The 12,381-nt window shown below is 30.7% G+C and overlaps 1 protein-coding gene across 2 annotated transcripts; it reads right to left on the bottom strand.

Moving 5' to 3' along the window:
- Positions 1–167: 167 nt before the first annotated feature.
- Positions 168–6,855, bottom strand: LOC100805037 (peptide chain release factor APG3, chloroplastic). Of its 2 annotated transcripts, none has more exons than XM_003553597.5 (15): positions 6,281–6,847; positions 6,143–6,199; positions 5,988–6,068; positions 5,841–5,898; positions 5,630–5,733; positions 5,059–5,110; positions 4,374–4,423; positions 4,093–4,158; positions 3,850–4,014; positions 3,352–3,424; positions 3,112–3,244; positions 2,044–2,101; positions 1,863–1,910; positions 1,373–1,456; positions 168–490 (listed from the first exon to the last, which is right to left on the bottom strand). In XM_003553597.5, the coding sequence occupies exons 1-15, from the start codon at positions 6,464–6,466 to the stop codon at positions 419–421; spliced, it is 1,287 nt and encodes a 428-aa protein (XP_003553645.1). In that variant the 5' UTR covers positions 6,467–6,847; the 3' UTR covers positions 168–418. The 2 variants fall into 2 exon arrangements, 1 of the variants encoding a protein (XP_003553645.1); XR_005889962.1 differs by lacking the exon at positions 168–490 and adding an exon at positions 2,560–2,680 and having other exon boundaries at positions 1,420–1,456; positions 6,281–6,855.
- Between the last annotated feature and the right edge of the window lie 5,526 nt (positions 6,856–12,381).

Genomic DNA, 12,381 nt, shown 5'->3' with positions numbered 1-12,381 from the left:
AAATGGAACTGTAAGAAACTGTGTTGCTCTTCAAGGCTTCAACAACCTGTTGGAAAAAGTATATGTTGGCTCACTTGGCTGGCTTCCAACTTTCAACCAGTATGAGGGAGCCGGGAATCGAACTCTTGGTTCATTGGGTTCAACACCATATACAATGCAAAAAAAAATGCAAAAGTTAATTGCATCACTTCACATAATGAAACAGATTTTTACAGAGTACTATATAATTAAGTGTTATATGTATAAGTGCCCCCTATCTACTACACATTGACAATCAATCAACTCGATACGGTATGTCTATGTCTCAAACTTGGGATGATGGGGCACGTTCAGGAGAACAACAATATGGCAGATCTTCCATTCTGAAAATTACTCCAGCAAAAAAAATTCAAATCACTTGGGCGAAATCTGCTGCATATCAGCCAGCCGGAGCACCCACAGATTCAGCAAGTTCTTCCAGAAGTTCCTTTTGCTCCATTGTAACACAAGACTGCAAGAAGAAAGTTTTTTAATAAGGCAGAGTCCTGATATAGATAAAGCAATCTCATTCATTTAATCATATTAACTCATTAATGGTAAAGTCTGTAGTATATCCTTTTAATGTCGGTAAACATTGTAACTTTTGATCAGATTAGTGTTTGTCATTCTTTGCCGTTGGTCAATCGTGTCCTCACTTTTTTTTTTCTTTTAAAAGCCCAAGTAGAGTGCAAGCCCATGGGTGCGGTCCCTTCCTTTGTTTTGTGGGGTTCCTGTTCTTCACCCTTGCAGTGTCTTTTGGAATAATTGAAGAAACAGGTTATTTTTTGGTTAATGTGATTGTGTGAATTTCAGTCGGAGAATCAATGTCATTCAACAGCATATCAGCATCCAGTTATATCCTTCTCAAAGACCCCACTCAACATTATCAAATCCAATCCAGAAGTTTCAATGATTTTGGGTTTCTCTGAAGCCCTCCAAACTTTCTTGTTGCAAATCCTTGCTTACCAGACCCATTTTCATCTTAATACAAACCTGCCTTATCTAATAATACCTAGAGAAATACTAGTAACACACTCTGTCACAGTCTTTTAAATACACTTTTTACTATTAGTTGAAATTTATTGAATTCAAAATTTTGTGGGTCCTACTTTTTATGAGTTCCACTAATAATTTTGTAGTTTCCAATGAATTTAACCAATAATAGAGAATCTGTTAGAAATAGGGTGTTGCCTGCTAGCACTTCTCTAGTACCTAAATAAACCACCTGAAAAAGTGCACAGATGCCCCTATATTAACTAGCATATACCACTTTCTAAGCATATTTTACACGAAGCCAGACACTGGGAAACACAAGAAAAAAGAACAAGTTCATTCCAAGTGTTAGATAATATACCTGAACAGCATCTTCTATATCACCATCAAGAAAAGAGGTGAGCTCATAGTTTATCTTCAATCTGTGGTCAGTAACCCTGTTGTCCTGATAAGAAAAATTTGCAAGTGTCAAAAACTGCCACTAAAAATCTTAATCTCATCAAGACAAAATGAAAATTTAATAACACAGCAATATTCTACCTCAAACCACTATTCTGACAGGAACTACATAACTCTAGTTCGCTGAATCTTATTCAATTCACTCAATGAACATGATTATCAAAGATCTTAAAAAAATAATTAATGACTTATTATGTCATGTTTCTCACATATCTTCTATTTTTCTAACAAAATAGCATTAGCATTGCTCACCTTACAATTTATAAAGGGAAAAATTGTCATGAATAAAATTACAATGTATAGAAACTCATTAAATTTTGGATGGGGATTGGAGAGACTCATGAGTGACTGTGTAACTATGTTAAAATATATTGAACAGCAACATTTAGTACCTTATAATTGTATGTTCGGATTTTTTCTGACCGTGCACCTGTACCGACCTGTAATTGCATACAGCAAGGCAAAGAATTTTAACTCAATAACTGTTTGCTCACCCATTTAGCAAGTACACCATATAAAATTTAATTCAATATCTTGCTAGTATTTCAAACACCTGCACAAGAAGGAGCATACCTGTAATTTCCTTTGATTTCGTAATGACTCTTGCTGCTCCCTTATCTTCATCTCATATCTGTAAAAGGACCTTGTATCATTTTACACGTAACATACTAAAGCAAATAAATATACTTTAGTTCCTCATGAATAATTACATTAATGATGAACTCATAGTGTTTGATCAGTTTTTGGCTTCTTGACATTAATATCCTTTAGGCTATGTTTGGATTGGTGGTAGAGAACGGAACAGAATGGATCAGGATATAATGGAGAAGAATGGATTGGATTTAAAATACCATTCTATTGTTTAGGTAATTTATAATAGAATGGCACAAATATTTCACAAAAAACACCAATTATTATTTCTTGCAAGAAATGAAATTAATCTGGAAAGTTCTGAACTTTAGTATTAATTCAGTCCTAAGTTCTAACCCCCCGCCCCACCACCTAAATATCTAACAACAACTTATGCAGCAAAATCATTACATTATAAGCAATTGGATTGACAAGAAAGGTAATGAAGAAACAGTGTACTTATTAGCAGGACATTCAGAAACACCAAGCAAGAAGAAGCATGTAGAATCACATGTAGCTTTGACAGGAGAAGCAGGCAGCAGCACACAAGAGGAAGAAGAACTCTCACCGCCTCATGGCACTAGCAGGAAGAGAAAGGAGAAAGTTTAACTGTTCTTAGTGGAGTGGACAGTTATAAAAAAAAATAAGATCAAATTAGATATTCTATAAATTAGGAAATTTGTGCTCCCCAAATTGAGGGGGATGAAAACGGAACTGAACAGTGGAGTGGGATTCATCAGTTACCATCCTCTCCCATCCTTATTTTTTTAAACAAATCAATGGTATAATTTTTTCATCCACTCCATTCCTTACCACTACATTCTCTACCCCCAATCCAAACATACCCTTAGTTCCTCATGAATAATTGAACTCAAGGAAAGATTGGGATATTTTATCTTGTGAACATGTGTTTAAGAGGAAAAGGAGGGGGAAAAAAGTTGAAGTCATTGCTGACATAAACATGACTCGATTCTAAAATCAGACTCATAAAACTACATGATTGATGCTTACAGTTTTGCTCGGAGCAACTGAAAAGCACGATTCTTGTTCTTAAGTTGTGTTCTTTCTTCAGTACAAAAGATGCGGATTCCCGTTGGTTTATGGAAGAGATCAATGGCTGTTTCAACCTTGTTAACATTCTGGCCTGCAAGATATCTTTGCATGAGAATTCATGGAGGAGTTTATTCATGCTCCAAGGAATAGAAAGATTGATTACTTGACTAAAATGGTTTAATGGTCATAGATCTTTACCTCCAGCACCCCCAGAACGTGCTGTTGTCAGTTCAATATCTTTTGGGTCAATTATGACTTCAACTTCATCAGCCTATGAAAAGATTCCAGATCAATAGATTTAGATGTTTTTTTAAGTCTTAAAAGAAGAAAGGAAGGCATGTATATACTTACAGAATTAGTACGCTAAAAATTATACTGACTAAAGAACATATGAATTTAAAGAAGAAACAATTTCAATAGAGCATCAACCTTTAATTACAAAATTTAATCTGCCTTCCACAATAATAGATTATAAATTGAGACAACACCATATCTATATAGACTTGAAACACTTTAGACTTATGCAAGATACTTCTATGATTCAGATAGATCTTTATACAAAAGTAGTAACTTTTGGAATAAAATATCAAATTAGCAATAGTCCAAATGCAAAGACTTAATGTTTTGATTGTTTTCAAACCTGGATGTCAGGATCATGAATAATTTATAGCTAAAAGCCTGAAATATGTACTCCACCTCTGGCATGATGGCCACTGTTGCGGTTGAAGTATGCACCCGGCCCTGTGTTTCTGTTAGGGGAACACGTTGAACTCGGTGGACACCAGATTCATATTTCAATTTACTGTAAACACGATTTCCTTTTATCTCCATCACATAAGTTTTGTATCCTCCTTTTTCTGCCTAAAAGATGGCAAAATAATTATACAGATTACATAAGCAATGACAAACTATTTCTTTTAGAGTTTTCATGAGGAATACCGCAGAGCTTGAGACAAGAGAATACTTCCAAGAATTCCTTTCACTATATCTTTCATACATTCGAACCTGATTCAACATCAAAACAGCATCAGAATATGCTTATAATTGAACTTCACATTAATGGTTCCTTCATTTGAACTAGAAAAATTAAAAAGTTTTAGCGACAGTTAAACAATTCAGAAATGACCCAACAACAGATTTGTCATTTGCAACATGTGTGTGTACTTCAAGCATTCTGCATGGATTAGACTTGGAAAAGACAAATGTTAGCATGTACCTACAAGATCACCAGCCCATATTCCGGCCTCGTCACCACCAGTGCCTGCTCGTACTGCAGAAGTGAATGATGAATATAACCTTTAGAGCTAGAAAAATAAATGAAGATAATAATGTATTGAAATGTTAAACTCAGCTATCCAGAATTCTGGAGTGCAACTTAAATGTACAAGATGGGAGAATCCCAAAATTATGCCACTCTGTGATGTATAAATCAAATAAGAGTAACACTCCTCCATAGCAAAATTAAAAAACAGTAGCACTAGTAAATTGTAACCATTTAATTCAGTTGAGTGCATATGATGAAGCAGCCTCACTTTTATCAATTCAATAAACTCCTTAATATAACATATTTTGTACATTTCCCATTATTAAAATGCAAACAATATTAGAAAAAGTTTAGGAAACCACTTTATGTCCTACAGTACAAGTTGTAAGAAAGGAATTTACTGTGTTGTGTGTACTTCACCACACACAATGCCTTTGTTTATAATCAGAATTGATACATAAATAGGGAAACCTAATAATGACTAATAAAGAAGGAAATCCCTAATTTCAGCTATACAATCAATCATATTAAAAATGTATATTTCACACAAGTCTTGGCCATGATTCATGAAACATTCAACTTAGCCATAAAGTAAAATCATTGGGCTACAACAATGTAGTGTAAAGAAAGAGATAATGTACCTTCAAGCAATATGTTTTTAGCATCCATAGGATCACTGGGAAGCAGTAACACCTATCATTATGTAGGAAAAAACTAAGAAGTTTCTAAATACCAAGGGAAAAAATAAAAAAGATGGAGGAGAGACTTGAAAAGTCAAGATAGCCAAAGACAAAAGAGGCTACAAATGATGAAATATATGAAGATGAGATTCCTAGTATGGTTTAGAAAACCGAGGAATGGAAACTCATGAGTCATGATAACCAATAACAAAAGAGAGTACATACTAACAGAACGACGAAAGTGAACCATGATTCCTCGGCATGGTTTTGAAATTTCAACTGATTCAACAATCAACATTTTGAATTGATGATTGTTACAACATTGGTATTGAACTAGAATGAGTAAACAAAACACAATATTATCCATGATGATATATAACGAGAAGAACATCTTACGAATGAACATACAACAGAACAGACTTAAAATCCATTAATTAGGATTTTGTAGATGAAAACACAAGTTGCAAGCATGACAGAATAAGACTTTAAAGAAGTTGCAGTTTGCAATGCAATATCAAAGTTAAAAACAAACCTTAAGCTTTTCCTCAAGCTCTGCAAGTTGCTTAGACAAAGAGTCAATTTCAAAAGATATCATTTCCACCATATCCTCATCGTTGCCATCATCCTTTGCTAAAGCTAAACAACAAAAGTTCAAAAATAAAACAAAAAAAGAAATCAATAATTCAATATCAATGAGCCTTCAACTTCAAGTACCTAACCTAAGATAGTAGAGTTCAGCAAACCTTTGGTTTCTTCTAGAACCTTCTCACAGTCTTTAAATCTCCTATAAGTGGACACAACCTACACCACAATTAACATTACACAGTTGCGTCAATATGTAAGGTTTAATAGCCATGAATATGAGTGAGAGTAACATAAAATTAAAGCACCTCATCAAGTTCTGCAACTGATTGTGCTAACTTCTGGTACTCCTTTGGATCAGAAACTACGTCTGGATCAGCAAGCTTGACCTGAAATTTCATCTTTGAGAAAAAATATTATTTGCAGAAAAAGGAAGCATAGTAGCGCGTGGTGGCAAACATACCGATAACTCTTGCCACGTTTTCTCGGCGGACTCAAGCTTCGTTATCAGATAAGGTTCCTGAAACTCAGCGCGAATGAGGAAAAATACGACAGTGAATTGAAGGAGTTGTGTTTGTTTTGAATGATTTTGGTGACTTACCGCCATGCAAACGATTCTTGGAGGAGTGAGTTTGGTGGCAACGCGTCGAGTAGTGAGAGGATGAAAGGAACGGTGTCGTATATGGAGTAGGTCGCGGCGCGTGGCGCATATTCGAGCTGTGAAACTCGCCGTTAAGCTATTCATGGCCACAGAGTAACCGGATAGAGAAGCGGAAGGCACGTACATTGTTGTTGGTGTTCCGATGAGATGAGGCGCTGCTTCTGTTGGGTTGGGCTCTCTTGTCAATTTATTTGAAACCACAAAATTTGATGATTCTCATTTATCATATGATTCTCTTTTCTAATTTTATACCTTTCAATATATTTTAATCTATAAGAAAGTATGTGCTAGAAAAATTATCACCAACATTTTTCCTTTGATCAGGTCAATTTATAAGCTGGTGAAAATAACTTATCAATCACACTCAACTTCTTGATTCCCGCAAGCCTTGGTTGCTCATTGCTTTCACCAAAGCAAACACTCTTTTCCATTGTCTTCCTCTTGCATGGTGATGACTGATTGTTGTGCTTACCCACTTTATTTGTTATCTTCTCCATTCGAGGGTAAACAATTGAGTTTCTTGCTATTTGCTTTTGGGGGGCTATAGGAAGATAAATTAGTTAATTGAAGTAGGAAAAGTAATTAAACCTTGTTTGTTGAAAAATAAAGAGCAAGGATTCAGGGGTCAAAAGCAATCGTTGAGCACAATTGATGTTGTTACTGTTTTTGTTGTTAACTTACTATCATTATTTTTGTATGAATTAATTCAAATGAAATACAACACTTTTCGGCAATCATTGCAGTAAATCATTAAAATAAATAATTGATGGAGGATCCGATTAGGTAAATTCGTTAAATGTTTAATTAGCCACATCACGCGTGCTTATATTACAATAATGAGGTCGACGATGAAATTTGATTCAACATCCCGAGTTTCTTGATCCGGTATGGCCCATGACTTTCCATAGACGAGGCCCATGTTGGGCCCAGACATATCAGCTCAACAATACTCTGTCTTGAACGAACAAGCCCAACCATGATCTTCAAATTTTGACAAAATAAAAATCCAATTTTATCCATAAATTAGTTAAAAACTTGTTGGGTGTTGCTAAGTGCACCAGCTTTATTGTTTGTGCACCCATCATTTTTTGTTAATTCTAAAATTACCTTGCATGGAAGGTATATGAGTTTGTAGTTGATCCGTATGATTTATACAGATAAACTTGATCCGTATGAGTCATACAAATGAATTTGATCTGTATGAGTCATACGGATCAACATGATCCGTATGAGTCATATGAATCAAGTTGATCCATATGACTCATACAAATCAACTTGAGTGAAAAACATTTTCGTTCGTTCACTTAAAATACTGGATGTACCTAGCATCACCCAGTTTGATCAATAACCAAACCAAACTATATATATATATATATATATATATATATATATATATATATATATATATATAATAAAAGAGTAGTTTGGTTTTACTTTGTTAAACCAAACATTCTTACTTTTTTTTTATAGCGTGTACATTACTTCTACTAATTAAGTTGGCGTCTCCAACTCTATCAAAGCATCCTTACTTCTAGTTTTGTTTTCTTACAAATGGGTACAATTGTATTCAGAGTTTTACTAATTACTTAAAGACATTGATTAAAGAATCAATAAATAAAAAATATTAAAATTCATACCGAGATGCATGAAAACCAGAGCAAGTGCATAATAATAACATTTATAAATAAAAAAAATTCATTTTAATTTATTAATCTAACTCTTAGTTAACATTTGTCGTGTGTAATGTGGGGTGTTCGCCCAACCCTCCAGCAAAAAAAAAAAAAATTGCCATGTGTAATGTCATTGTCCTACTTTTTAGACATATAGATTTTTTTTTCATAAACACTTAAAATAAATAAATACTCATAACAAATTAGAAAAATGTTAAATAAGCTTATTCAATGCCTAAGCTAATTTATAAAAATTCCTTGTATTAATTTTTTCAAATTTAATTTAAATTTATACATAAACTAATTTTAATTTATAGAAAAATATTTCATTTTTATTTTTTAAGCACTTATAGTATATAATTTGGGAATATAATTGAAACCAAGTTGAATGTACAAGGTTAGCTGCGTCACGTATTGATTGGCTCACCCAAGTGATGCTTAGAATTTTAGTGCCTGTCCCCACTCTCCCATAAATCCAATGTTTAATTAAAAGTGTGGGATCAAATGTTTACTGTGCATCATCATGTGATCACCTTCTTTCCATACTGCAATAATGTCTAATGATACAAAGCCTCTTTCATTTCAGTCTTTCATCCCAATGTGTGAAAAAATTAAAGGTAAAATTTGGTCCATTTATTTGTCTCAAAATTTGATTTTCATCATTTTATAATTTAATTCATGAATTTAATTTTTTTATTTTTTTTAATCTCATCATTTGAGTTCTTAATTCTAAAATTAGATGTTGACGATTACTTGTCAACCTTGATCATCACGTGTCGTGTTTTTATTGGACGTTGATCGTCATGTGTCACCTATTTATTAGTAATTAATTTTGTATACCTAATTAATGTCAATCTTTACTAAAATCACACCTGAGGAGTCCAATAAGAATGTGATAGATGATGATCAAGTTAAATAATTAACGGTTAAAGTTCAATTTTAAGATTGTGAATTGAAATAATGGGATTGTAAAAAATTAGATGATTGAATTCATGAATTAAATAGGGGACCAAAATCAAATTCTGAGATAAATATAAAACCAAATTTACAATTTTGTCCAAATTAAAAAAACTTCTTCTTTTTTTTTTTAAATAAACTTTTTCAGCTGTGTCTATGTCATTTGTTCGATCTCTAACAAATTAATTTATGGCAGCCGTAGGGAAACACAGTTTTTGAACTTTATATGTTTCAAAAGCGAACAGGAGGGACAACTATACAAAGGCAACAACCAATACTTGGAAGTTATAGCCTTATAGGCTACATCTGGTGTAAATATAAAAAGTGACAACATTGTTAATGCTTAGCTAAACGAATGCTGTTTAATATATATATTATGATTCTATCCATAAAAAAAGTATCTATTATGATTCTTATTTAATTATTTTTATATGGTTTCTCTAAACTATTTTATTCATTAACAAAGAGGAAAACTGATATTATGAATAGAATAGTTAAATTGAATATCAAGAGTCAATACACTCTCAACTTTATGAATAAAAAGAAAAGAAAAGAAAAGAATAAAAAAAAACTCTCAACTTTGATATCGTGTCTGTTTTATGATAGATCGACCCATTAGTTTTCATAAACTTTAGAAAGCATGAGCAAAGCTACTTTTAAGTCTGAGAAAGGAAAAACAGAAAGGTTTAATTTGGTATGACTCATTTTATTATTGAAGAAATGCAAAGACAAATGGGCACAATACAAATTAAAACATATGGGTTTCCTATGTCTCCAGACTCGGTACAAGAATCTGCATTGCCTTTGCCTTATCCTGCAAATCAAATATAGAGAAATGATCAAATAGGAAAAACTAAAAACAAATTAATGCTTTGTTTTTTTATTAATTTCCCCGACCCTAAGTAATAAGAACCAAAAAAAAGTAGCTGCTCCCTACTACCACATCATGGTTGTGCTTTGGAAACTCATTCTGAAGCTTTGATACACAAACCTGGTCCACTTTGAAGTTATATTCCTAATCCTATGATAAAGATAATAAGGGTGCAACGACATTGACGTAAAGGAGGAAAGGGGAACGAATTAATGAAATTATGCTCATTCTTAGTGTCTTCTATATTACCATATGATTCTAAAGATGGTTGCACTTTGACAAGAGTTTAATTGCAGAGGTAAACTGGACCACCTGTCAGTTTTTTCATATTTCTTGGAAGTAGGGGTTGGTGGCAGTAAATTACTACTATAAAGTTGTGATGAATGAATGAATTTATTAAAGTAAATTTTTGGGTAAATTATATTTTTTTAAATATCAGGATCAGTTTATTTTTAAAATTTTAATTTAATTATTGACTTTTTATTTTTTTATGTGATTTCTTTGTAGGCTTTCATTAGTTTTGCTTATTAAGTACTATTTTTATTTTATTTTATATATAGTCTCTTTACATATCACGAATTTTCTATTTAATCTCTTTAAATATCACAAAATTTTCATTTTTCCTCTCATTAATTTTTTAAGTTACATCAATAATTAATAGATAAAAAAAATAGAAGCCTTAGAAATAGATTACATGAGGCTCAGACTTTTTTTTATAATAGCTAAGAAACATCCTTTTAAAAATAAGAGATTTAATGGAAAAAAATATTTTGTAGGACTAAAAATACAATCTAATCGAAATTTTATATATAAAAGAAAATAAATATTTTTAAAATTTTAACAACTTAAAAAATATTATATGCATGGTCATCAACAGGTTGAAATAAATGATAATTACCTATATCGCTTAATTAAATGGTATAAAATGAATATATTGATGATTATAACAGACAAATATTGTGTGTGTGCATGTGTTAAAATATTTTCTTTGATTTTAAATATAAACAACAAAAAATTATTCTATCTACTATTTGAAATGATATTTTTTTTTATAAAATACGATATATAATTTTTCTTATATTCATTATTTTTAGGCTACAAATACCCTTAAAAGAAGAGAGATGATATATTGACAAATAATTAAAAAAGAAAAAAATATTAATTACAAAACATAATTTTGAAAAAGGTATGAATTTAAGAAATTATTTATTATTATTAACTAAACTAACTGTTTTTTTAAAATCTTCATGAATTAAGTAATTAGGTCTTATATATATGAACCAAAACAATATATATTTTGATCTCAATTATAAACAAATTTCTACTAACTTTACTACATTTAATGAGGTTATCTAAAAAATATTTTTCATTTAATTGATATTTTATTTTCAATGAACTCTTTTTATTTTTTATATCAAAATTTAATGAAGGATAATTGAGTAACATAACTTATTTTTTAAGTAGGACTAACAAATTTCTATTAATTGATTTACTTAATTAGTGTGTTTTTTTTTTTTTTTGCTTACAATGAAGACAGGAGTGAGTAAGGGGAATTATTTATTTTTGCACGTATATAATTAATGCATGCTTCTTGAAAAATTCTTATCATAATTAACTTTTTAGTTAATGTTTAAAATTGATGTAAACTTGATTTTCTTTTTTACCAAAGATGTAAATTTGATTAAAACTAGTAATACATACTCTATTTCTTGAAATATGTATTAATTGTATACGTAATAATATCTGAGACGCATATAAGTTATCCATTAAAAAAATGGATAATTTTTTCAATCACAATATTTTTTTATGACAAATATCAAGTTAATTTTTTATAATTACTTATTTGAGTTTTATTTTTGAATGTAAAATAATTTTATATGTACTCTTTTTCTCAATCACAATGTTTTTTTTATGACAAATATCAAGTTAATTTTTTTCAATCACTTACACAATGAAAAAGATTTTTACATAATAAGTGTTATATAAGAAAATAAAAATAAAAATAAGTGTCATTTTAGTTTTAATAAAATATTAACTATCTTTTTCATTTATATTTCTAATAAAATTAATGATAGAAAATAAATTTTATTTATAGATAAATTAATGATAATAAAGTTAATTTGTAAGATTGTTATCACTTTTATGTGTTTGCTAACTTTTGTCAGCTTGGATAAAAAAAACTTAGGACGCTATTTATCATGACGGAGGGATTGCTTTTATTTTTATTTTTCTTTTTCATTTTCTTAAACAGATACTTATATTTTGCCAACCAAAATTTAATATATAATAACATATTTGCTGATCTCAAATGATATTTTTTCTATCAATTAAAATATTTTTTTATAAATTTTCAAAACTTAAAAACTAAATACATGTATTTTTATATTTTAATTTATTTTAATTATATTACTATGTTATATTTTAAATTATTCATATAATACATGAAATAGTTACAGTTCCGGTAAAATGGAGGTGCAACCTACAAAGTACAATCACAAACTAACCGAATATCTTAAATTCAAAGGTAACATGTGTTTTTATTA

This window comes from Glycine max, chromosome 19, assembly GCF_000004515.6.
Source record: "Glycine max cultivar Williams 82 chromosome 19, Glycine_max_v4.0, whole genome shotgun sequence".
NCBI lineage: Eukaryota > Viridiplantae > Streptophyta > Magnoliopsida > Fabales > Fabaceae > Glycine > Glycine max.
The sequence above is the reverse complement of the archived record's forward strand: the minus strand, read 5'-3'. Positions and strand labels throughout refer to the sequence as shown.

Bases quoted from the DNA above. Each gene is read 5' to 3' on its own strand.
- LOC100805037 (XM_003553597.5), bottom strand. From the start codon at position 6,466: ATGTACGTGCCTTCCGCTTCTCTATCCGGTTACTCTGTGGCCATGAAT. The intron at 6,069-6,142 runs GTATGTTTGCCA...ATGAAATTTCAG, and splicing joins AAACGTGGCAAGAGTTATCG to GTCAAGCTTGCTGATCCAGA. The intron at 4,015-4,092 runs GTATTCCTCATG...GCCATCTTTTAG, and splicing joins CTCTTGTCTCAAGCTCTGCG to GCAGAAAAAGGAGGATACAA.